General features: G+C 37.5%; 1 protein-coding gene across 3 annotated transcripts; it reads left to right on the forward strand.

Annotated features, from left to right (window-relative positions):
* The first annotated feature begins 133 nt into the window (after positions 1-133).
* etv1 (ETS variant transcription factor 1) lies at positions 134-27,335 on the forward strand. Of its 3 annotated transcripts, XM_044033471.1 has the most exons (11): positions 134-216; positions 1,779-2,068; positions 5,690-5,743; positions 15,286-15,415; positions 17,211-17,399; positions 18,031-18,278; positions 22,118-22,189; positions 22,299-22,367; positions 22,861-23,030; positions 24,000-24,101; positions 26,270-27,335. In XM_044033471.1, the coding sequence occupies exons 2-11, from the start codon at positions 2,008-2,010 to the stop codon at positions 26,489-26,491; spliced, it is 1,317 nt and encodes a 438-aa protein (XP_043889406.1). In that variant the 5' UTR covers positions 134-216; positions 1,779-2,007; the 3' UTR covers positions 26,492-27,335. The 3 variants fall into 3 exon arrangements, with proteins under 3 accessions (XP_043889406.1, XP_043889405.1, XP_043889407.1); XM_044033470.1 differs by lacking the exon at positions 134-216 and having other exon boundaries at positions 1,748-2,068; XM_044033472.1 differs by lacking the exon at positions 134-216 and having other exon boundaries at positions 1,748-2,068; positions 22,121-22,189.
* Positions 27,336-27,546: the final 211 nt, after the last annotated feature.

Consider the following 27,546-nt stretch of genomic DNA (forward strand, 5'->3'; position numbering starts at 1 on the left):
GTGATCAAATCCAGTCAAAGACACCGTGACAGACGACCGATGGGAGGCGGAGAGCGGCTCGTTTCCACGGGAGGCTCCCGCGGAGGAGACGCCGTGAGCGGGAGGAGGAGGAAGAAGCTCCGGCGGCAGCAGCGGGAGCAGCGGAGACTCTGCAGCCGCCCTGAGTGCCTCTTCAGGCGGGTAAGAAGGAGGAGACAGGTGTCGCTCGGGTCCTGGGTGAGGGCGTTTACGTTTTTCATACGAATTTCGCGCAAAAAAGGTACAACTTTATGACATTTGTGACGTTTTTTCCCAGAATAAAAGTTGTTTACCGTTTTCTGTCCACACTGTTTGACAGAGAAAACGACTGAAGACTCGAGAATGGAGGATTTTGATGAGCAGCGAGTTCCTTAGATTAACTCCAGATTGAAACATCTCTCTAAACTTTTCAATTAACAGCAGTTAGTTGTTCACACAAAACCCCCAGAAATGCAGAACCCAGTAAATTTAATGAACAATAAGATGAATAAATGATTAAACAATATATGAAATATGATGGTTTTCAAAAGGTTTGGACAGGAATACATGAACAATACAAAACATTATCTTTAAACCTTGTTTTTACTGATTTTTATTCTCATTTAGACTTTTAAATTTAAATTTTTAAGTTTAATTTTTGACTCAATCTTTAATCACATGATATTTTTTATTGTGATACAAATGAATTTGAATGAACACACACACACGCACAGACAGAGCAGTTAATTTCACGGCTTCTAAACATTTAGCAAAATTCAATAGTTTTGTTTGGCTGCTAATGCTCAGCACAGAGGTCAAAGGTCACAGACTCTCATTGACTTGTTATGAGCTGCACACTTTCTCCCATGATGCAACAGTGACACTGATGTGGTTTTTATGAGGCTGTGATGATGAAGATGATTCTCTTCTTCAGAGGCTGAGCGTTTTAAAGCTGCACTACGTAACTCTTCGACTTTATCTCAGACTTTTTTCTTTGAATTTCACCCTTTTTTTCTTTAAATTACGACTTCAATCTCACATTTTGGACTTTTTTCTTTAAATTCTGACTTTAACCTCAGATTTCCGTCTTTAATCTCAGATTACGGACTGTTTTCTTTAAATTTCTGACTTTTTTTTGATAAATTCTGACATTAATCCCAGAATTCCGACATTTTTCCTCAACTTCATTCTCAGAATTCTGTCATGTTTATTCATTGATTTATTTAAAATGAATGCAAAGAAAAGCGAAAAATATTCACATTTAATTAGCTGAACAATGAGAGAAACTTGCTGATAATGATTTAATCTCTGCAGCCGTACACGACAAACCTCCTTTAAACAGGAACACAAGGTTGTGAGGGTTAAAGAAGAAGAAGAAGAAAGAGAGAAAGAGAGAAAGAGAGAAAGAGAGAAAGAGAGAAAGAGTGTGGAGTTACAGCCTCACGTCACAGTCTAATTAAAAGCCGGTGTGTAAGAGGCAGCACCTCGCGCGTGTGTGCGTGTGCGTGTGCGTGTGCGTGTGTGTGTGTGCGTGTGTGTGTGTGTGTGGAGTCTTCAGGAGGCGCAGCACAGGAGACGACGCTCAGAGTGTCCTTGCAAATTACCAGAGGAGACTCTTCATCCCTGAGACGCTCACTGACTCCTCTGCTGGAGGCGACAGCAGCAGCAGCAGCAGCACTGCTCCTCCTCCTCCTCTGCTCCCTCCCCTCCCTCTCTCCCTTGCTCCCTCTCTCTCTGCTCCCTCTCATCACTCTCACCTCTCTCTCTCTCTCTATCGTCAGCTCCAGCGCGTCCTCGTCTCTGCTTCGTCTCTCATTTCCTGGCAGCAAAAAAAACAAAAAACAAAAAAAAACAATGGATTTATACTTTTTTTTTAGTTGAAAACTCAGACGCCCTCTTTAAAAAAGGTCTCTTTTTTAATATATAGTTATTTATTTTATAGTTTGTTTAATTTCATTTGAGTTTTTTGACTCTGATGGAAAGATTTGGTGTCGAGACGACAGAGACGTGATGCTTCAGGATTTAAGCGCGAGTGTCCTCTACCCGTCCTGTCTGCAGCATCCCAGTTTCGGTTGGTGGTGAATATTTTTGTCTCCTCTTCTGTGTTTTTGTCTTTGTCCTCATTTGTCGTCAAGTTTTCACCTGATGATTTAAGTGCAGCACATCCTCGTCTCTTAAAGTTACTGTTTTTGTGAAGACGAGTGTTTTTAAGGTTTCAGTAAAACAAAAATGAGAATTTAAGGGAAGATTTTGATTGAAAACTCACACTTAACTTGAAAAATTAGGTTTTCAAGTAATTAACAGGTGGACAAAAAGCTGGATTTAAAAAAAAATTGAGTGTTTTTTGGGGTATAAAATTTTGTTCACTAAATTGTGACTTAAAGTTTTTTTTAAGGTTTAAATGTTTTGTGTCAAAGGAAAAACAGAATTTAAGGGAAGATTTTAAGTAGAATTTGATGTTGTGCTGTTTGAAAACTCTCACTTAACTTGGAGAAATGAGGTTTTAAAGTAATTGACACGTTATGAATTATTCTTCTAAATTGTTAAATACGTAACAATAAAAACTTAATTTTTAACTGCTATCTCATTGCAGTTGATTTAAAAAAAGTCAATTTCTTAATTTAAAAGGGGAAAAACAAGTTTTCTAATGTGGTAAGTTACTGCTGCGTCTCAATTCAAATCTCTTAAATCAACTTTTATTAGAATAATTTGTGCCCTGTTACAAAGAAATCATATTTTTTGTAACTACTGTGCATTTAATTCTTTAAAATATTGAATTTACAATTTGTTTTTAAAATGAAAAGCCTCTAAATTCCAATTTATAATCAGAAATATCTAATAAATCTAATAAATTCACACTTTAAATCTTTAAATGTAGTTTTTATAATATATATGTTTTATTAAAAGTAAAACAGATATTTCTGTTCACACAGGTGAGAAAAAAAAAAGGACTACATCATTTTTTCTCCTCAAACGCGTTTGAAAATGTTGAAATTCAAAGCTTTTAAAAAATGAAACGTACGCTTTGGAGCAGAGAGAGTGGAGACAGCGCGTCCTCGTCCTCGTTCACCGCCGGGCGAAGACGAGGAGACAGGATTTTAATATTTCATATGAGCTGTGTGTGTGTGTGTGTGTGAGAGACGATCACAGTGTCTGTCTTCTGTCCATGATGGACGCTCACGTCCACATTTGTCGCTTTAATGAATGACTTCCTGTCCGTTAAAGTGAGAGGGAATACATTTTGCCCATTTGTGAGATTTATTAGTTCAGGTAATTGGAAAAAAGAAGACGAGTTTCCAGAGGTTTCATCCCCTCCACCGTGTCCACCGTGTCCACCGTGTCCAACCAAACCACAGCTCCGTCCCTCGCTCTGTTACGTTTTACGACATCTATAAATTTATGGGAGTAAAATGTTAAATCTCTATTTTTCCACTTAATTTCTCACCGGAGCATCTTTTTGTTTCAGCAAAAACAACAATGAAGGAAAAATAAAGGAGGAGACGGGACATTGTTTTTGACTTTTCTGTCAGATTTCCAGCTGCCGTCGTTCTTTTTCTTTGTTGCTTCGATGATTTGAGTCAAAAGTGTGAGACTTTGATTTAAAGCGCACATTTTTGTTGTTTTAGCAAAGTTTCTGTTTATTTTATGCTTTTACCAGCAGAAGTTACTATTTACAGTTTTTTCTCGCACATTTATGATTTAGTCTTTGCAAAATTCTGTGATTTTTTGGTATTTTTTTACATTTAGTGGACAATTAGTAAAAGTCAGAGATGGCTCCATTCCATTTCCAGTTAAACCAGTGTTTTGACTTTTTTTGGCAGCAGTTTTTCCATAAAAAAGTTAATTCTGCAACACATTTTTCATATTTCTTCATTTTCCTGGTTGTATTTAGTTTATAATGCTGATAAATTTTGAGCTGAATATAAACCACTGGTATTTACAATATTTTAAATACAGCAACAATATCGTCTTGACCCTTTAAAAAAAAAGAAGCTAAAATGATAAGTAAACACCGTGGCTTTAAATAGAATTTGAAAATAGGCAGCAGCAGCTTCTCCGTTGATTGTTTATTTTCCTCACTTCACACTTTTCTGACGGGAGATTTGACAAAAAAACAAACCCTCTGATTATAAGAAGAGTGACAAAACTCCGTCCCCGTCTCTGCAGACGTGTGGAGACATGTTACAGATCGAGTGATAATGAGGATCCACCTCATTGTCTGTATAAATATAGACCAAGTGCTAATGACACTTTTTAAATCTCGTGCCTTTCGACCGGCAAGTGTCAAACCTGAGGGACGCGTCCACGCCACGCGGGGGGAAGAGCGGGGAGCGTAGACGACAGCGGTGGGGGTGGATGTGTGTTTGCAGCTCGTGCAGCAGGTGGAGGGGTTTTTTGTTGACTCTGCAGGTGCAGGTGCTTTCACCGGTGGGGAAGAAGACGATTAAGACGCAGTGAACGCTGGGGGTTTGATTCTGTGGCGACACAAAAATTATTCATATTATATTCATTTTTCCTCCAGTAAATTTACTTAAAAACACAAATTTTGTTTTAAAAAAGTGATCAAATTGAGCGGTCACTGTATTATTAGTTTAAATCAAGCAGTTTTTGTTTATGTTTTTTTAAATATTAGACTTTTATTAAGTTTGAGGTCACAGTAAATCATGTAAATTATGTCCCTCACAGGCTCCTGTTTTTTCTTCAGTAGATTTCAAAGTGATTTTTCACATCACTAACTCAGTGTCCATTTTTATCTGATATAAGTCAACAAAACAAAACAAAAAAACTGAAATTTTTTATTTAATTTTGTTAAATCAAAATCTAATTAACAATACTCACAGACAAAAAACTGTCACCCTAAATCAAAATACTTTTTACCTGATTGAAGAAAAAAAGGTGAAAAATGTGATTCTTTGTCGCTGTCAATCAAAATGATTTATATTACATCATTTACACAAATCAAGTCAAATATTTGATTTTCCAAAAAGTGCTCATGTATTGTCACCTGTTTATTTAAGTTTTCTTCAACACAAGTGCTTTTATGATTATGATTTAAATTTGATGCAGATTCTCAGGGGAAAAAAAAGGAAAATCCTTCATAAACAACAGTCACTAAAAGTAAAATAATTCATTTTATTTTTGTTGTTTCCCGTAAAACTCTGTAAACACTTTTCTCAAAACTGAAGTTTGTATCACATCAGTTTTTTTCTGGTCCAATTTTATTTTGAAAAAAGTGACTAAATAAATATCATAAAAAGACAAAATACTGTGAAAAAAGCTCATATTTAGGTTTAGTTTTTATTGTAGAGAAATGACTTGAAAAACGAGAAAACTATCATTTAATGTAAAATGATTCACTTATGAGCCGACGTTTGTTGTAAATCAGTGAATTTTGTGTCGATGTTTTCTCTGACGTCAAATATAACAGTAAAAAAGAGAGAAAATGTACACACGGCAACATGTTTCCTTTTCAGACGTTGCACTCGTAGGATGTGTTTTATTCTATTTTTTACGACGCGAAGCAGCGGCAACGGCTTCTCATTTCACATTTAACACAGAAGATACAACAGGGTTACAGTTCAAATACAACAGATAACTCAGCAAACATTAGTCTGATAGAAGCAGCTTGATTTTCAAAGCGACTGTCGTTCGTCAACGTCGTAAACAATTTCCATTTTCTCGTTTTTTTTAGCTCAAGTTCCCGACAATGACGAGCAGTTTGTTCCAGACTTCCAGACTGAAAACTGTGAGTAAGAAAACCTCCTTCTTCTCTGTGTGTGTTTGAGTGTGAACATCTGTGCTCATTTTATCTCCACTCGTGTGTTTGTTTAGTGCACGTGCAGGTGTGTGTGTGTGTGTGTGTGTGTGTGTGTGTGCCCCCGTGCTTTTCTCTGGAGAGCTGCAGCAGCTCACAGTCTTACAGGTTTGCAGACAGGTGTGTGTGTGTGTGAGAGAGAGGGCGGGGTTATCACCCTCTCTGAAATATTGTTGCACTGCAACTTATTTACATTGAGAAACATCAAAATATTGTGGTTGATGTTATTTTAAATGTGACATTTTTAACTCCAGGTCGGGGAAAATGTTTTCACTCTCCTTTTTTTTGTGTAAAATCGTCCATCGTGGTCAGACAGTGTTATTTTCAGCTGAAGGTTTTCTTTATGACCTTTTCTCAGCCTGAACGATGTCTTATATATGATTCCAACAGTTAATCCAGTGTTAACTAATTATTCATCAGTTAAAGTTGAACACTTATGTAACTTTAAGGTCTTTTTATGGCCTTTTGCATGTTTTTTACAATTACACATTTTTCAAAAAAAGGGTTAAATCCTAAAAATATGTATGTTTTTTTGGATTTAAAAAGGCTGAAAAAATCAATCTAATGAAAGTGAAAAAAAGGGGAGCTGTACATTTTTGTCCTTAAGGTGATGAATGTAACATTTTCTTTAAATGTTGCATGTTGGAATCTATTTAAATCTTCAAGTTCTCAACCTTGCATGAGAATTTAGTCGTCAATATATGTCAGCGCAAAACAAATTGCAGTGGCAAAATATGTCAATAAACTAGATATTTACGTAAAAAATCAGCCTTTTCTTTCATTTTACAGCATAAAAGCACAAAGTTCTCTAATAATCTCTATTTTTCTTCATTAAAATAAAACACCCTGTTGAAAAAGTTCAAAACAAACCAAAATGTTGTGAGGACCTGAGCTTTAATTCACTCTGGTGGCAGTTAGCTGTGCTTCACCTGGTGCTGCTCGGCGGTTACACACTGGCGACCGCATGGTGACTTGGCAGCGTCCACTCGTGGGGGACGTGGTGCCAAAGTGTGGACAGAAACGGAGTGAGTGGAGCTCAGTGGGACGCGGAGCGAGCACATGTCCTTGTGACGAGCCAGAACGCCCATGAACGTGTGAGAAAAAAAAGACACAAAACTGTGCGTCTTCCCCTCTCGTCCTCCACGACCTTTAACCTGGAAACAAAGCCGAGCGGAAAACACAAGTAGACGTTTGTAGAAGAGTCAAGGTCAGTTTAGATGACTTTGAGCTAGAAGTGACGACAGATCACGTTTGTACGAGCGGAGACGGATCTGGCATCAGGAGACGTCGACGTAGAAAAAGTCGCTTTCAGCCAGAAAATCTGAAGATTCCTGGTGTTTTTCTGGATTTTACTACAAACCTGAGGAGTTAAAAGTGACAACATGCAGCTGTAGGTTCTTCTTTAGGGAAAGCCATTGTATAAGTCAAAGATTTGTAAGTACATACAGTATATATAAAGATAAATGTCCTGTGCTGACCAAAATAATTTCAATTTAACAAGATATTTGCAGTAATTGTTTATAAAAGTGTTAAAATAGGATAAAAAAAACTGTCCACAATCTAAGCTTTCATACTAATACAAAAATGAACTTCATTGATACCAAAACAAAAAAATACTAAATGGTGTTGTTGCAAAAAAATCATCAAAACACGAAAAACTAAAAGATTTTTATATAATACATCTTAAAATAAAAAAGCAAGAATCTTAAATTAGATCATTATAAATCATGAAGCTATGGAATGACTGGAAAGATTCAGGCTCCCCCTAGTGGCACTTTAGAATAAATGATGACTAGGACTGTGTGTTGGCGAGTTTGACATTTTCATGTCAACATTTTCTCCATTCAGACTTCTCCCTGTAATAGAAACTCACCGTGATAAACGAGTTGTTGAGGGTTTTTATCGCGATGTGCAATAATATCGTATAAGGTCTCGTCACTTTGACGTTGTAATAATGTCGCAGACTTAATTTAACGTCGTCAAATCTCCTTCACTTTTGTCACGTGTGGATTTTACGTGAAAAACCTCGTTGAAGGTGAAGTTTGGATAAAATCCAGCCCTTGGTTCTAAATCAGTTCTTAAATGGGTAGAATGTTGGTGCTCAGTGGACAATCAGAGGTCACTGAGACGTTCTCGTTGTCCTTCAGAGGACGCCGGCGTGACTGTGTGTGTGGCCGCGGTGGCAGGACACTGCTGACCATCTGAATGGTCGTGTTGGCAGAGCTGCAGCAGACGGTCGAGCCGCTGACAGATGGTGACAGGGTGAGGACGCGGTGGTTGGGCGTCCCGGCCGGCAGCTCGCCCATATGGGTTTTCACCGAGCCCAGAGAATAAAGAGGCGAGCGGAGGCGAGAGATGGTCACAAGTTCACAGGCTGAACAACAGCAAAACATTCAGTACGTTATATTTCCACGATGTCAGCAAATCACAAAAGAATTCAACCTAAAAAAAGTGCCAAAGTTTGACAATGACTGACACGAATGAGTCACACGACATTTTCCATTTCTATTGTTGAACTTGTGTCACCTCCGCTGTCCTGCTGCTGTAAATACTCGCTCACTGTGTATTTATACTACAACAACAAACCTGTGTTCAGTAGTGAACTTTACGTCCAAAAAGGATTTATTTTTGCTTTTTTTGGATTATTAAGCAGTTTTCTCCCGACGGCAGTTGTAAAGATCCTTGAAATCTTTCTTTTCTCTCAATTTTCTTTTATAGAAAAAGGAAATAAATGAAACAGCAAAAACATTATGCTTCAAAAAGCACAAATAGTCAATTTTATGTCATGTTTTAAGAACAAATACACACATAAAAGTGAGTTAGGAGACAGAAATGAACAGAAATAATGTGTGGTTTAATGTTTTACTCTAATGTCGCACATCTGTAGATTTTTCTTGCACTGTCGACATTGTCACAGGGTTTTTTATGCAAATTTCTGTAGAAATCTTTTACAATGAAGGGTCATGGACAGAGTTTATGTCAGAAGTGTGACTCCAGTTAGCTGTCACACACATAAACAAATATACAAGCTAACATAACCAACCTGGATGACACGATGTCAAGTAAGTGGTTACCATGGAGACGACTGAAGCATTTTGCTAAAAATATTAAAAACGTTTTGTGGCTTTAAATTTTGTTCAACTCAAAAAAGTTTCTTGATGGAGTTTAAATTTTTCACTTTTTGTTTAAGGCCACACGGTGGTGTAGTGTGTAGTGTAGATTTTGGACGACATACTAAACCCTGAGGGGACACACGGTGGTGTAGTGATTAGCACTCTCGCCTTGCAGCGAGAAGACCCGGGTTCGAGCCCCGGTTGGAACAAGGGCCTTTCTGCATGGAGTTTGCATGTTCTCCCCGTGTGTGCGTGGGTTCTCTCCGGGTTCTCCGGCTTCCTCCCACAATCCAAAAACATGCAATGTGGGGATTAGGTAAATTGGACACTCTAGATTGACCATAGGAGTGAGTGTGAGAGTGAATGGTTGTTTGTCTCTAGTTGTGTGTGGCCCTGCGATGGACTGGCGAACTGTCCACGGTGTACCCCGCCTATCGCCCGATGTAGCTGAGATTGGCACAGCACCCTCTGGTCGCGGGGGGTTTAAACAAAAAGACTGACTGACTTTTTGTTTAAATAAAAGCTAATCAGTGTCAAAAATGGTAAAAAAAAAAAAAGAAAGAAAAAGAAACACATTTCATAGTAAAATTTGCCTAATTCATCAATTAGCAATGCTAGCATATGTGTAGTTATTTGGCTATGTTTGTAGAATTAGCTAAGAAGACAATTGCATTCTTTCTTTTTAAAATAAATTGATTTATATAAAGAAATAAAAGGGCACTAAAATACTAAAACTCTGTGAAAGGCTCCGTCCACTTTACTAAATATTTGACTGTCGTCATAGACTCCTCTTTTCCATATTTTAGGTTTATTTGCAGATATGACAGTTGCCAATGATGCAATAGCAATGTTTTGACTGTAGGGAAACATAAGTACAGCTGCTTAACAGAACAACCAGTAGGCGACGCCCTCACTGTCCTTCTGAACTGTCCATTGGTTGATTTCTCTCACCAAGGGTCGTTTTTCTCTCTTTCCAATCACTTTAAATTAAAAAGATAATATGGATTTTTTTTGATAATATTAATTGACCCCAGCTGTTAGCCCAAATTTTTCTTCCTTCATTTTGAATTGGCTGTTTTTTTTTTTTTAATAAACAAAAAACTTTTGAATAACTTGAGAAGTTTTATAGTTTAATTAACAGTTATAGCATTTTAATATTCTTTAGGCTGACAATGAGTAAAGTTTTTGCCAAAAAAATGTTTTCTTTTTTTAATTTCTTTCTTTTAATTATACACTTTATATTTTCTTTCATGGGATTAAGAGTTATGGTAAAGACACTGCTTTTGTTTTTATGTATTCATCAGGTGATGAGTCTAAAAGTGAAAATTAAAAAGAAAAATGTGTTGCCTACCTCAGCTTTAAATATTACCCTAAATTTTCTTAAATCTACTTTAATTTACATTATGTTTTTTGCTTTAATAGGATTATAAGTTATGGTAAATTAACTGTGTTTAAAGATGATATTTAGTTTAACAGCCACAATTAGATTAAAAAGTAAAAACTGAGCAGAAGAAAAACTTGAAAAAAAAGTCAAGTAATATGCCGACGATGGTCTTATTTTTTAATCACTCCCCAAAAAGCAGCTTTGGTTTGTTGACTTTGCTGTAAGAGACAAAGCAAAGCAAAAGTGTCCTCAGGCTGAAGGAGGAGGAGACGGAGACATTTTCTTTTGTCTCCAACACTCGGATGCTTACCATTAGCATAACTTAGCGGGTAGCGACGGAGCGTGTAGGAGGTGTCAAACCAGCAGCCTCTCATCATTTAACAGCAGAGACGAGCACCTACAGGAGGTGAAAATGGAATGGAAGGTTTTTCACCGTCGCCAGTAGATTTGTTTTATGAATGGACTGAAGAAATATCTGTCAAACATTTACGCTGCGCTTCTGCCAAACACACGCGTTTTACCTGAGATCACAGCGAGGCTGGAGCCAAGCGTTCTTTCCTCGTACACCAGACAAACAACCATTCACTCTCACACTCACTCCTACGGTCAATTTAGAGTGTCCAATTCACCTAATCCCCACATTGCATGTTTTTGGACTGTGGGAGGAAGCCGGAGAACCCGGAGAGAACCCACGCACACACGGGGAGAACATGCAAACTCCATGCAGAAAGGCCCTTGTTCCAACCGGGGCTCGAGAGTGCTAACCACTACACCACCGTGTGAACCCTGTTGTATCGTAGTATCATGTATATTGTAGTATCATAGTATATCGTATAGTATCGTAATATACAGTATTGTATCATAGTATATTGTTTAGTATCGTAGTATACAGTTTCGTATTGTAGTATATCGTATAGTATCATAGTATACAGTATATCGTATTGTAGTGTATCAGTATCGTAATGTAGTATATTGTATGGTATTGTAATATATATATATAGTATAGTAGTATATAGTATTAGTATATATCATATAGTAGTATATTGTATACAGTATCATATTGTATAGTTTGATACAGTATCATATTACAGTATGTTTATGTATTTACTGTAATAGATTTCCCATGTAGTAGTTTAGTGTGTACTGTTCACAGTTTTACCATGTATAAGTACCTTTACACTTGCACCATATATTACTGTGATTAAACAGTATTTTCTTATATTAACTATGATACTGTAAATGACCAGAGTTAAAGCCTTTGAAATGATAATTAGTCATTTATTGTGAAATTTATAAAAAAATGTAAATAATTAGCAGAAATAAAAGGTGACCACATTATTTATCCCATTTAAATAAATAGATTTCCATTAAATTTGTGCAACAAAGAGCAAAGAAAATTACAGATTATTTGACCTTAACGGCACAGAAAGAAAAAAACACACATTTGCATTGAAAATAGAGTCAGTAATTGTTCTAAGTGCTTCTTTTTTTAAACACCTCACTCTTCCATTGTGCTTAATCAATACGTAGATAATGAGAGCAATCAGGCGGTGATGGGCATGACATTCTGGACGACAGAGGAAGTCTCTGTTCTTAGTCGCAGGCGATGCCCTCGCTATTGATCTGTGTAGCTCGACTCCCCGCCGACCAAATCTATTGTGACATTTCCATTTGTGATTTGAGGCCGCGGTGCTGCTAACACTGATGCTGCTGCTGCTGCTGCCAATATTACTTCAGTAAAAGTCTTAAAGGCTGCAAGTTGTCTTTCAATTGGCAGGTTGTGGGTTCAATTCCCGGGTCTGCCATGTCTATGTGTCCTTGAGCAAAGACACTTAAGCCCACGTTGCAGCGATCTGAATGGGTTGAAAGTTCGACATCCGGACAGCTGAAAGCCTCCACATCTTCCGACGCCGACTAAAAACACATTTCTTCCGACTCTACCTCGACTAAGACGACAAAAAAAAAAAAAATTGTATTGCACTTATGACTAGCACTTCATAGTTTGTTCTACTTGAAGCTCTTACTTACTTCTAGCTCTTATTTGTACCCAAATGTTTAAATGCACTTTTGTAAGTCGCTTTGGATAAAAGCGTCTGCTAAATGACATGTAATGTAATGTAATGTAATGTGTGAATGAATGGGTGAAAACTGCTCATCAAGACTAGAAAAGCTCTATATAAATACAGACCATAATAGCAACTCTTCTTCTTCTTCTGATTTTATTTGGTAGTGACGAGTAACAAATGTAGTGGAGTAAACTATACTCTGTAATATAGAGTCTATATAAAAGTAAAACCTCAGCTGCCTGGGACAGCATTGGCTCAGTGGTAGAGCGAGTTGTCTTTCAACCAGACAGGCAAGGGTTTGATTCCTGTCTCTGATTGTCTTCATGCTCATGTGTCCTCGAGCAAGACACTCTTAATAATTAGTCTGTTATAACAACACGTGTTTTAAATGTAAACAGAAAAACAAGAAACCAGCAAAGACGATAAAATCCTCGAGTCTTTGTCTTTAACAAGACGTCTGCATGTCAACTGTGTCAGGAAGTGTCTCTGTGACCTGCAATCGATGACCCTCAAAGGTCAAGTCCCCAGCGAGGGAGGGCCGCCAACGACCCGCTGGGGCCGCGTGGCCCCCCGGGCCAGTGCGTCGGATGGGGTGTTGACAGATCGACCTGTGTGTTAATCAGTGGTGAAAAAACTCCACACACACACACACACACACACACACACACAGGAGACACAGGAACAGATTTCAGGTCAAAAATATTTGCTGAATATTTTCTTGATTTTTACTTGGGATTTATTATAAAAAACAAGCATAAAAAGACATTGGAACTCATACCTCAGACATACACCGTAGACAAAATGCTTTTTAACGATTCAATTATAAAAAAAACTGACATAAAACTTTATATTATGCACAAATTTGGTCTTTTTTAGTGTTTAAATTGAGTTTTGATCATTTTTCATCATTAAAAAGTCTTTTCTCATCTAAAAAGTCGGGGAAACATTGATTTAAATGAGGTGTTTTGAACTGAAATCCAGATTAAGGTTGCTGCATTTAATTATAATAAAAAAATTATGATTCCAAAGGTTAAGACATAATAAAAAAAAACAGTAAAGTTAAAGATAAAATACATGAATTTTTACCTTTTTAAATGTTTAGAAATTTGACCCGTTCAATCTATGATGTACTTTAAAATGAAAATGGCTTTCATTTAAAATAGTGTTCATTATCAAGTTTGCTTGTGTCATAGTTTCTATGTTGTTTGAACTGTGTCGTGAATTTGGCAACATTTTGTTATGTTGTTAAATCTGTTATTGATTGTTATAAAAAATACAAAATATTTAAGTCTGTGGATGAAGAAATCAACAGCTCACACCATGACTCAGCACAAATACTGTTCTTTATTTACATTTACAGTAAAGTATCAGACTGATACTGACGCTGTTGTTACTTTGGGCAAAATGTTGTTTTTCCTCCAGCTAATAAAATGTATAAAGTTCATTAGAAAATCAAATTTAACAGGAACATGTGACGTATGAAAGTAAAGATGAAGTATCAAACTGGTGTCGAGCGTTCATAAATGAAAGTGAAGTTGTGCTGATGTTGAAGAAAATGATCCACGTAGTTATTGGATTATTTCTGCTGCCGTCGCGGTGACACAGTGATTTGAGAGGAAACCTGAGCCTGACTGTGTCTGAGCATATTTAGTTAGTTATTTAGTGAGTTTTTAATGAGAATTGCAGTCAGTTGGATTAGCATCGATCACAAGTGCAGATGATGGCGCGTTAATCTGAGCGACTCAGGCTCTGCACAGACTCACTGAGGGAACGTCAATCTGTACGTCTCTGTCTGTCTGTCTGTCTGTGTATGTGTCTCTGTCTCTGTCTGTGTCTGTGTACAGAAAGACAGACAGAGACATATACACAGACATCTTTGTGTTTGTCATATTTCAGTGCATGTGATGAACGAGTGAACTCAGAGTGAAAGTAATTTGAGCTTCTTAATTTCAGAGGATAAAAACGCTGTATATATGTTACATTATGTCTTCATTGATTTTATGATTTTTATTCTCAGAAATTGACAAAAGTTGATGATCCACATGTTTAGAAATAAATGTTAATCCTTAATCTGTGTGTATTTCAACCAGCACTGAATAATTTGGGGTAAAATATCAAATTGCAGTTTTTCTGTTTGCTATTTATATTATTTATAGTTTTTTAATTCAAGCTGCGGTTCAATCTTCACTATGTTATAGATTAAAAATATAAACTTTCTTGAATTTGCCTCCTGAAGTGTTTTTTTGAAATTGTAATTGAAATTTAAAGTCTGAACCACATTATTACGCTACAGTTTTTTAAATAGGTGTCAAATGTAAAGCAACGATTTTGCAACAGAAAGTTTTGATTTTAAAACAATGACTTTTTTGCCTGAATTTTAACTAGATTTTGCAGATTATTTTTGTCAGTAAACTTAAAATTTTACATCCAAAAGTTTATTTAACAAAAAAAGCATTTATTTCCTCTTTTCATGTACTTACTATTTAGTATATACTTAGTTTTCGGGTCAAAATATAGAAACACACAAAGCTGATTCAGTTTAAATTTAAATTTAGTTAAAACTATTTATTTAAGAAATTACTTAAAGATGTAAGTGTGATGTAAGCAGATCAAGTGTTTTATTTATAAGATAGAGGATAAAAAAAATCAGCGGCTATAGTTTGAAAATATATACATTTTAATAAAAAATGTAATTGTTTTAACCCAAATTACACCTTTTTCTTTTTTGAGTGTTAATTTTATTTCAGGCGCTTATTTTTCACAAAAATCAAATGTGCTCCTTTATGATAACTGTCTGTCCCTCTGTCTGTCGGTCTGTCTGTCTGTCCCTCTGTGTCTGTCTCTCTCTCCCTCTGTTTGTCCCTCTGTTTGTCTCTCTGTCTGTCCCTCTGTGTCTGTCCCTCTGTCCAGTGGCGTTCCACGGTCTGCAGCTGAAGATCAAGAGAGAGCTGCACAGTCCGTGTTCAGAGTTGAGCGCCACCTGCAGCCAGGATCGCTCGTTTAAACTCCAGTATGGAGAGAAGTGTCCGTACAACGTCAGGTGAGTGAACCACATGTTTACCCTCCTATCTTAGGCTGTGTCCGCACATTCAGTCCTTACATTCAAGGACATTGGTCCTAGAAAGTCCTTGAATTTGAACTCTAAACTTTATAATATTGGGCTGCACAGTGCTGTAGTGGTTAGCGCTCTTGCCTTGCAGCGAGAAGACCCGGATTCGAGCCCTGGTTAGAACAAGGGCCTTTCTGCATGGAGTTTGCATGTTCTCCCCGTGTGTGCGTGGGTTCTCTCCGGGTTCTCCGGCTTCCTCCCACAGTCTAAAAACATGCAATGTGTGGATTAGGTGAATTTGACACTCTAAACTGACCATAGGAGTGAGTGTGAGAGTGAATGGTTGTTTGTTTGTGTGTGTGTGTGTGTGTGTGTGTGGCCCTGCGATGGACTGGCTAACTGTCCAGGGTGTACCCCGCCTATCGCCCGATGTAGCTGAGATTGGCACAGCGATGCTCTGGTGGAGGATAAAGTGGTAGATGATGACTGACTGACTGACTTTATAATAATGTTCATAACTTGACTGTTGGTGAAACACTTGATGAAAAAAGCTACTGGGAACTCATTTTCTTATTTTATACATTTTACACGCCTTGAATAATGAACCTCGTTTATTTGCTTTATTGGTCGCTCTCTCTCCTGTCTTATTTTCACCTTTATTATTATTATTATCATTTTTATTCACCTCACATCTGCAAACACTTAATAAAAAGGTTTCACAGACAGAGACGCGGAGGAAAGTGCAGAAATATTTAAAATGATGATTTGTTACACGCTACTGATTTAATTTGTGAACACATCCCATCATGTTCCTCGTGTACGTGCGCCGTGTCTGTGTAATCACCTTCACTTTCATTCGCTCACCTGGTGATTCCTGACACAAACACGCCTCCTCCCAGATCTGTATTTACACATTTAAATGAATGGGGAATTGGAGAAAAAAAAAAGCAAAACAATTCACCAACAACAAATGATTTCACTCTGCACTTCCTGATTAATTGAGACGTTATTTAAAACCATATTTTAATACATAAGGTTTTGTCATATAACTTGTAAAACAGAACTCATTCTCAGCTTTTATTCATTACGTTTTATCCTGATTTTTATTTAAGAAATGTTCTTATTGTGTATTCATGATTCCGTTTATCCTTCTTCTGATGCTGAAACAAAAGTCATTAAAAAAGTGGTATTTTAAGTCTGTATTTCAATATAAAGTCTGGTTTTATCATGTCGCAACAACACCCATCAGTGTTTGTGCAGTATATAAATTCATGTTCATGCTTTGGGATTAAATTACCTAAAAAAAACAAAGCACAAAGCAATATCTTTTGGTTTAATGGCTTTTTGTACACAAACACAGCTAACGTCTCTCTAAACTTATTTATTAACTTTATTTATTTTACAGACAGTTCTGCGATTTAGGCAAATACATAAAAAGTTAAAATCGGGACTCGGTATCAGCAGAAGCTCAACATAAAAAAAAAAAAAGGTTATCGGGTACAAAAAAAGCCGATCAAAACATGCCTAGATTGAAATAGCATCAGAATATGGCGTTCCACAAGGTTCTATTCTGGGACCGTTACTTTTCTCTGCAAAGATTTGGCAAAAACTGCCCATTTATTTATTTAACTATTTTCAACCTTAAATTTATATTCACTTTTCTTTTATGTCCCTTTTGGGATTCCATACAAAAGCAGTCTGGGTAAAAGACTGGTTATGGATATGCAAAAAATGTGAACAAGGCCCAGCAGCATGTTTGACCCTTGTCTCTTTGTTATTGCCACAGTGCCTATGAGCAGAAACAGCCCGCAGGAATGAAGCCCTCCAGCCCAGTGACGCCCCCGTGTAGCACCCCCGTGTCCCCCCTGCATCATGCGTCCCCCACGGCACCACCGACGCCCAAACCAGACCGGACCTACGCTCACATACCGCCGTCACAGCCACTCGCTGAAAACGCCTACACCATGGACCACAGGTATGAACACCTGGAACTGTTTGTCATCAGGATGGAAGACTGATTTTTACTTTAGTAGTTTTTTTTTTTAAATGTTCTAATTTGGGATTAATGGATTGTAAACAGTTGAACTTTACCTAAAATACTAAAGGGTATTTGGTTAAATGGTTGTTTCCAGTTTTCCAGGATAAATTGAATTGTTTTGCTTTTTGGGTTTTTTGGCCACGCCCCCTTTATCATAACTCACCCAATGGCACATTTTCAGCCTTAAAGACAGATTTAACAGATTTTGTTTTTATGAAAACTGCCCCAATTTATTCCTAACAAACTGACTGAAATTGATGCTTTGAGTCAGTTAATAACAAAATGCATTTAAGGTGGATTTTAATGGGCTGTAAAAAAAATAATAATTTAATCAAAAATAAACAATACAACATATTTTCTTTACCAACTAAAATTTTGAAAAGTTAATCAAGAAAATTATTCAAGTATATTTATATAAAAAATTCTTCAACAACAGTTCATAAGCTGCTCTTTAATCTGGTGTTTTATGTTTCCAACGACTGAAAGTCCTTGTTTGTGTAATTGTTTGATTCAGAACTTTCAGAAATTTCTTTGATAATAATAATGAATCCAGTGTTTATTTACTCAGATTTCAGCGTCAGCTCTCGGAGCCGTGTCACTCGTTCCCCTCCCCGCCGACGATGACCCGCGACAGTCGGCCCATCTACCACCGGCAGATGTCGGAGCCCAACATTCCCTTCCCTCCTCAAGGTTTCAAACAGGAGTATCCCGACCCGCTCTTTGAGCACCCGGCCATGATGGGGGCGCCGCTGCCCCACGCTTACCCGGCCACCATGATGATCAAGCAGGAGCCGCGGGACTTCACCTACGACTCAGGTGAGCGGACCATTCAGTGGCTGTGACTCAGTGTCTGACCAGAGCGTGATCATTTCAGGAATGGGAGACGACATGGCAGGACTTGGGTGGGAGGGGGGTTGGTGTTGATTGAGTTTGCCCATTATTAGAGCAGGGGATCTGGTTTTGCCGGGTGTCTGCGCCGGTCGCCATTTCCTGTGGCGCTCTAATAGAAGAGATGCCTGTTAACAGTCAAAAAGCTGCCCTCCCTCCCACACTCTGTCCCTCCCTGTACTTAGAGAGGACAGGGACATAATCCTCAGGCGGAGCCCAAGGCCACGTCAGGACATGAATGAACACACGCTGGACACCGAGGTTCATTCACAAGTCGCACTTTGAGAACGAGAGACAGAGAGAGAGAGAGAGAGAGAGAGGCAGAGAGAGACAGAGAGGACCCAGGAGAGACAGAGCTGGAGACAAGTGTGTGTGTGTGTGTGAGACTCGTCAGGGGGAAAAGTAAAGTAAAAATCACAGCGGTCGTCCACAGGCTCTCTGCTCTCTTTGTTACTTCGCTGCTCATCTGTTGTTTTTTTCGTCATATGGAGCCCGGAAACTGCAGATCTTAGTGTTTTTCTCACTTCTCCAGTGGCAGGTTTACTTGTGTGCCAATACACTGAGACTGACGACGCTCTGCCTCTAAATACTAATTAACACCACTGGGTGAAGTCAGACAAAGAAAAGAAAAGAAAGAAAAACAACTAGAGTATCTCTAAACTCAAAAGTCTCTGTAGCAAAGTGAAGCTCCTGTTATTGTTCTTGTAGAATCATAAAAAACCGGATCAAATAAATAAATTATATCATTATTATATCAACCATCAAACACAAACATTTAGGAATGCCTATCTATCTGTCTGTCCGTCTGTCGATCGATCTATCTATCGATCTATCTATCTATCTATCTATCTATCTATCTTTTAAGCTACCATGTTTAAGAAAGCTAGCAGTAGCTGTTAACACTGTTAATGTTATGCACACTGAGGTTTTTTTAAGTAAAGGGGGAAAGGGAACGTTGTGCAGTTCTCTTTTAGCCATGAGGAACGCCGCTCTGCTAACCGCTAACCTCTGATAGCCGCTTACGCTGCCATGAGCCACCCGCCGATAAGCTGAACGCTAACGTGACGCGGAAATGTGAGACCAGCGCTACAGTTTGTACGCTATAGCTTTCTTAACGTTACTGTACTGTGGTGTTCTTAAATTGACTATACTATAGTGTACGTAACTTTACTGTACTATAGTGTACTATACTTAAAACTGTACTATAGTGTACTATACTTAAAACTGTATTATAGTGTACTTAAATTTACTGTACTATAGTGTACTTAAATTTAAAGTACTATAGTGTACTATACTTAAAACTGTACTATAGTGTACTTAACATTACTGTACTATAGTGTACTTAAATTTACGGTACTATAGTGTACTTAAATTTACTGTACTAAAGTGTACTTAAATTTACAGTACTATAGTGTACTATACTTAAAACTGTACTATAGTGTACTATACTTAAAACTGTACTATAGTGTACTTAACATTACTGTACTATAGTGTACTTAAATTTACTGTACTATAGTGTACTTAAAGTTACTGTACTATAGTGTACAGGGTACTATACAATAATAAATTGACTATGCTAAACTTACCTTTACTTTAGTGTACTATACTGGGCACTATACTTTACTGTATTGTATTATAAGTTACTGTACTGTACTGATTGTACTATACTTTACTGTAGTATACTGTACTAGAAAGGGTACTTTACTTTACTGTAGTATACTGTACTATAAAGAGTACTACATCTTAGTGCTGAAACAATCGATTAATAATCGATGACTAAATTAATTGAACAACTATTTTGATAATTGATTAATCACTTTGAAGCTTTTTTCATGATTGAAATGAGATTTCTTGATGTTTAAATTTCTAAAATGTGAATATTTTCTTTATTTCTTTGCTCCATAAAACAAAGAAATCATTAAAAGTGAATAATTTTGGTTTGTGGACAAAACAAGAAATTTGAGAACATCATCATTTCCAGGTTTGACGAACACAGATGACATTTTATGGACCAAGCGATTAATCAATTAATCGAGAAAAGAATCGACAGATTAATCGATTATGAAAATAATTGTTAGTTGCAGCTCTACTATATTTTACTGTACTGTACTATACTGTACTGGATAGTATTATACTTTACTGTATTGTACTGTACTTTGCTGTACTATATTGTATTATAGATTAATGTAGTGTGTTATAATGGGTACGATACTTTACTGCATCATACTGTATTATACTGTAATATACTGTACTATACTGGTATTGTACTATAATTTTCTCTAGTGTATTATAATGGATACAGTACTGTTCTGTAAAATACTGAGTGTTATACTTTAATATACTTGGGTACCACAATATACTGGGTGTTATATTGTACTATATACTAGTACTGTACTGTACTGTACTGTACTGTGCTGTGCTGTACTGTAGCAGAAACGGTAGCAGTGTGTGTATGTGTGTGTGTGTTGGAGGAGGAGGAGGAGGAGCTGGTAATTTCATTAGCAGTCATTTCCTCTCTAAGGCCATTACTTTGATGAAGTTCAGAGAAATGTTTATTGAACATTCACTTTGTGACCTGTTTTTTTTTTTTTTCTCTCTCTTTGATCCCGAGTCGTCGACAGTGATGTCTGTGTTTGTGGGATGTTCAGACACGAGCAGTAAATCTGACCCAGTGCTATAAAAGTCCGTCAGAATCACTTTTATTGAAGAAATGTTGCCTCATTTTTATATAAAATCATTATTATTTAGTATGGATGTTGTTTTATTTGGGTTTTTTTTTGGTTGGTGCCACACTTTACTGAAATGAATGCAGCAGAGTGCAAATATACTATAATTTCTTCATCTGATAAAACATTAGGTTATACAGTTAAATCATAAAAGATTATAGACAATATTCCGCAGTGTAGCTCAGTGGTTAGGACTGGTACCCCATGTGCAGAGTTAGTTGGATAAAAGTGTCTGCTAAATGACATGTAATAATAAATAATAAATATAAATAATAAACTAAACAAGTATGATGGGCTGTTTCTACAACCTGTGTTTGGTGTCTGTGCACATGTACACAGATGTAAATGTATATTATGTATTTTTTGATGTAAAAAAATACATTTTAAGTGAATTCAATGATAATTGACCAATGTCAATTATCACGCTGTAAAACTCTATTCTCTGACGTTTTCTGTAAATGACCAGGTGATTGAATTGAATTGAATTAGCACAATAAGAACATTGAAATTTAAAGAAAAGTATTATTTTTCACGGCTCATATGCTTCACAGAGACATGAGTGTGGGTGTGTCTTAATTTGATTTGATTGACAGTTGCCAAGCAACAAACAAGGCCTCGACGATCGACACACACACGCACACAATTACCTCGTCTTAAATTCTTCTTTAATTGTGTGTGAACCCTGTTTTTATTTCAATCCAGTTGAATGTTTCTTTGTTTCAGCCAAAGAAGACAATAATGATTTAGTCGTCACGTTGTGTTATGAAAATAAAAGGTGTGCAGTGTTTGCACTGGTGCAGTAAATCTTCCTCCGTGTTGCAGACGCTCTCAGGATCCATTAAAGGTTTGATATAGACAGAGTTTGCCGGTGTTGTGATACGGACGCTGCAGGGAATATTGTTTAATCAGAGCCGGTGGTGCAGTAAGTGAACAGGCTGTAACTGTGACAGCGTTCTTAATGCTGCCTTCAGGCCCTTTAACACCCACTCTTCTTCTTCTCCTTCTTCTTCTTCTTCTTCTTCTTCTTCTTGTGTTTTTCAGCAGAAGTGCCGAGCTGTCATTCTGTCTACTTACGGCAGGACAGTTATCTGGCTCACACGAACAGAAGCGAAGGTACGAACCAACGACGAGGAGACACAAGTGAATGTCGTGATGTTTATTTATTCAAGCTTTTTGATTTAAATTGTTGTTTTCTTTTATTTATTTATTGGTTCAAACACAGGTTGTATGTTTGACAAAGTGGCGAGACATTTCTACGACGACACCTGCGTGGTGCCAGAAAAGGCCGAAGGTGAGCAGCAAATACTTTATTTAAATTGACCAAAATCACAACATACGTAATCTCAAGGCACTGAGATAGAGAATAGAATAGGGCTATACATTACGATTAAAAACTGTTTAACACAACATACATGCTATAGTTAAATATGTCGTTTTTAATAAAGTCCAATAAGACAATGTTTTTTGGTTAAATTTGTTGTCAGCAAAGAAACATTTGGATGGAAATGAGTTCATCATATGAAGAATATGAAGGATTTTTGAGATAAAAACTTAGTTTAGACTCAAAAAGTCTTTATTAATTAGTCAGAAAAAGATGAATTCAGTCCATTTTCACAGAAATAAAGATCTGGCAAAACAAAAACACTTCAACTTACTGTAAAATGTTTCCCAAACTTCAAAATGATGACGCTTTCAAATAAAGCCTGTAATGTTGTAATCAGCTGTTCTCAGGGGCCCTGAACTCACTGATGTGTGTGTGTGTGTGTGTGTGTCCTCCCTCACAGGGGACATTAAGCAGGAGTCGGGTCTGTACCGCGAGGGCCCGTCGTACCAGCGCAGAGGTTCCCTGCAGCTCTGGCAGTTCCTGGTGGCGCTGCTCGACGACCCGTCCAACTCCCACTTCATCGCCTGGACCGGGCGAGGCATGGAGTTCAAACTCATCGAGCCGGAGGAGGTGAGACGCTGGTTCACGTCTGTCCATGTGTCTCTGTCCATGTGTCTCTGTCCATGTGTCATGGAGGTTTGAGTTTGACCCAAAGGAAAAACAGAGGTTTTGGTCAAAATCACTGGATCATATATGAGACAGATACAAACTCTTATACACAGTAACTGCTGACTGTAAGAATATAAATAAAACTCATGTTTGAGCTGTTTATTTCTTTTTGGGGAGAACAATATTTGTGACACAGCTTCAAACGTTCATAAATGTTCTAAAATGACTTAATCAGAATAATATTGGTATCGGTAGATACTCGAGTTTGTGATATGGATATCGGACACAAAAAAAACTTTTCTTACAAATATCATTAAGTTTATAGATACATGATTTTTTAAATAAACCACGTCCTCAGCCTGAGCCAAATATCACAGTTAATAATTCAATACAGAGAATAAAAAGAGAAAGTATAATATAGTGTCTCACACACACACACACACACACACACCTGTGATGACGTGCCTCTTCAGCAGGTGTGTGTGTGTGTCGCGTCAGTGTCTGCGAGTTTGTTTTTGTTTGTCCACACGATGATAGAAGGAGAGAAAGGGAACAGGAAGTGTGAACAGGGAGGGGGAATCTGAGGCGAGCGCGGTGGGGCAGCGGGGCGGCTGGCTGCTGGGTGGGTGGTCTGGCAGACAGGTGCTGGAACATCTGCTGCCTCCTCCGCTGGGTGTGTGACAAACTCCTAATGAACACGTCGCCGCTCAGGTCTGCACGGGCCGGACGCAACTGTAATTACGCTTATTAGGGAAAATACGGAATTATAACAAGTTTGTGGAAACATCTCAGCTGCCACTGACGCTGCTGCCGCTGCTGCTGCTGCTGCTGCTGCTGCTGCTGCTGCCGCTGCTGCTGCTGCTGCCGCCGCTGCTGCTGCTGCCGCTGCTGCTGCTGACTCTTTTGTTGTTTGTGTTGTTTGCTGTAAAGGTTGCTCGTCGGTGGGGGATCCAGAAGAACCGGCCGGCGATGAATTACGACAAGCTCAGCCGATCGTTGCGCTACTACTACGAGAAGGGAATCATGCAGAAGGTAACGCAGTCACAGGATTTGTCGTTCTTTCTTCTTTAATTGTTCATTTTCTATTGTCATCGGTGAGAAACCACTGAGGTCAAAGGTTAAATTCTTCATACATTTACGTATTTATGTTAATCTTCATATATTAGTCTTCATATAATACATTTATTTCTTATTTAAAAAGCACTTTAAAGGTGTTATATGTGTTTACCATTTTGTTTTACTTTATTCCAAATATCATTGTTTTTATTGATCCCAATGAAATAAAAAATAAATGTAAAAATCAATGCTATATTGCAATATTAATAGAATAAGCCATACATATTAATTAATTATTGATTTATTTATATTATTTATTTGTTATTAGTCATCATGTATATAAGGAACATTAGAATGGAAGAATATGAAGGATTTTGAGATGAATTTAAACTCAAGATTTCAAATAGAATATTTTAAAGACTTATTTGGTCGGTAAAATGTCAGAAAACGTTGATAATTGTACGGAAAAATAAAGGTACAGAAAAATTGTAATAATTTGCAGTGACAATGACTGAAAAACCGGCAGATATATATTGGCCACATTCATCAGCCCTACTTCTACTGTTTAGTGCCACCGTTCCCAAACTGTGGTACTCGATCCTCCGGATCGCTTGACCTGGTTTTCCAGGTCTAAGATCAGAGCGGAGCTGAGGGACTTAGAATTTTGAGTGTGTAGAAAATGAAACAAATCATCATAATTAATCTAATCTTTATCTAATGTCTCTTCACCAGTGTGTGAAGTCGATTTCTCAGCTGGTTCTTGGGAACCACGGCTTTAGTGAATGAATTGAGTTGCAGATTATCATATAGATCTGTGTGTCGTCTGCATATAGAATGATTGCAGATATTGTTTTTACACGCTGGAAAAACAGAAGAAATAAAACATTCACACATATAAAAGCTGATGTTTCTCTATAAAAACAGAGGTTTGTGCCGTTCATGTGAAAGTGTTTGTCAGGAGAAAAGTCGGCACCTGAACTGAGCGTCAACCTAAACGTTTCCTAAAGTTCACTCCTGACGTTTCACTGCGTGTCATCACCATCCACGACTGCTTTTTTAATGCGTCTCCCGGCTGTGAACGAGGCTGCCGCTATTCTCCATCAGTCAAACTTAATTTGTGTCTCACCTTCCGTCTTAAGTTACAACGAGCCGATAATAAGACGTCACTGAAGTGAACAATCAAACAATTTCTGTGAGACGATGACGATGCGTTACTACACACCAGAGGAGAATTTAAACAAAAACAGGCAATGTAAGAAAAGCGCTACGTGGAAATAAACACAATCTTAATTAAACTTCATCGCATTTCCTGGGTTGTACAGATCTGTGCTGCGTCACATATAAAAGGAATAAATGATAGAAATCTGCATTTTGAGACTTTTCTGCCTCTAAAACAAAGTTTTCTCTTCCTTTTCACCTGTTTGTGGTGACATTTGGCTTTTTTATTTTGTATTTTCACATTAAAATGAATTATCAGTAAATATAAAGCAGGGTTATTGGATGCGTTAAATGAATATGTAATTAAAGTGACTGTTTAAATGCTATTAGTTTAATTCATTTGTAGTTAGTTGGGACATAATTTTTGTTTAAGGCAAACATCGGATAAATGTTTACTTTCTAATATAATTGAAACATTTCAACAGATAAAAACTCTGAGAATAATTAGGGCCACATTATTTGGGGAAAATTATTGAAATGCAAATATTTTGTGACCTATATTGCAACTTAAGATTTTTGCATGAGAATGCTTTACTCATTTGGTGAAATTAAAAAGAAATTGTGTGCGTTAATAACACAGAAAATAAGGAACAATAAAGTATATTATAGTATATTATAGTATATAATAAAATATATAGGTGAACATGAAGTTTGTGCTTATTAAGTGATATTATTATATATATACATATATATATATATATATATATATATATATATATATATATGGATAAAAGCGTAATGTAACATGTAATTTAAACATGTAAACATGCATTTTTTTACACTGCCGGAGAAAATACAACAATCATAAATAGAAAAACTGTCAATTGCGTTGTTCCAAGATGTGATTTTATTTGATATTACAGCTCAGATGATGATGATGATGATGTTTTAATATCTGCATTGTTTCTAAATCGTCTAAATCTCAGGTGGCCGGCGAGAGATACGTGTACAAGTTCGTGTGCGACCCCGAGGCCTTGTTCTCCATGGCTTTCCCTGACAACCAGCGGCCGGTGCTGAAGACGGACATGGAGCGGCAGATCAACGAGGAGGACACGGTGCCGCTGTCGCACTTTGACGAGAACATGGCGTACGTGCAGGAGGGGCCCTACTGTCCGCCGCACCCTTACAGCGAGGGCTACGTTTATTAACGCCACACACACACACACACACACACACCTCCACTCAACCCTCATCTTTCTCCGTTCATCTGAGACTCTTGTGTCGTCTAATCCACAGGAAAAAGACTCATAAACACATGAACTTATTATTTTGGCTCTTTCTGACGTCCAGGCCGCACAGCAGCAGGATGGAGAGTGCACTTTACGGACAGGAAACGGCGCGGTGTTATTACCCCGCCAGGGGCTGTAGCTACTGTCTGTGGTTGTTTATGTTTGTACATCAGTGTGGGAGTAATCTGTCCGTCCGTCCGTCTGTTTGTTTGTTTGTTTGTTTGTGAGCATGTGGCTGCCTGGACTGACTCACGGCCGCTACACAAAAAACTGAATTTTCAACTATTTTGGGGGGGATTCCGTTGCAGCAAAAAGGAGGATGATGGCGTTTTTGTGAAAGTTTATCTGGAACAATTGTCCTGACGCCAACCCTCGTCCAATCAAATTGAAGATTTCTATGTTCCATGTTGTTGTTTTCCTGCTGTCACAGCGTAAACTGGATCATCCACTCGCCGACCGAAAACCTCCACGCACGTCGGATTTTTTACCCAAAAACTGTTGTGAAAGGGAAAATAATCTGGATGATGTGTGAACGGGCTGTGTTTAGGATAATCAATAAAGCCACAGAACCATGTAAAATAAAGTATAAACCTGCAGTTTTCTTCTTTCAGATGTGAGTGTACAGTCAAAATGGACCGAAATCACCCATCAACATAAAAGTTCCCCACGACAAAAAGCTGTTTCACTGTTATAAACAATGAAAGGATTCAAAAAAAATTCAAGATGTTCTCTTTTTTTGTTCCAGGTGAACATGAAGTGTATATTTTGCTTTAAAAAAAAAATGTGTTTTTTTTTTGGTAAAATAATTGAAAAAAATAACTGTATCATAAAATATCTAGAGTTTTATAATGTGATGACAAACATTCTTGTTTTAACAAAACAACACACAAAAAAAATAGTGTTCCATTGTATAATCAGGTAAATCCTCATTTTGTGTTTTCTAGTCTGGAGATTTAGAAAAAAAAGAAAGAAAG

Source organism: Solea senegalensis, linkage group LG9 (genome assembly GCF_019176455.1).
Source record: "Solea senegalensis isolate Sse05_10M linkage group LG9, IFAPA_SoseM_1, whole genome shotgun sequence".
NCBI lineage: Eukaryota > Metazoa > Chordata > Actinopteri > Pleuronectiformes > Soleidae > Solea > Solea senegalensis.

Excerpts from the sequence above, each read along its gene's own strand:
- etv1 (XM_044033471.1), top strand. The coding sequence starts at position 2,008 with ATGCTTCAGGATTTAAGCGCGAGTGTCCTCTACCCGTCCTGTCTGCAG. Across the intron at positions 2,069-5,689 it reads TCTGCAGCATCCCAGTTTCG|CTCAAGTTCCCGACAATGAC; the intron begins GTTGGTGGTGAA and ends CGTTTTTTTTAG. Across the intron at positions 15,416-17,210 it reads AAGTGTCCGTACAACGTCAG|TGCCTATGAGCAGAAACAGC; the intron begins GTGAGTGAACCA and ends TTATTGCCACAG.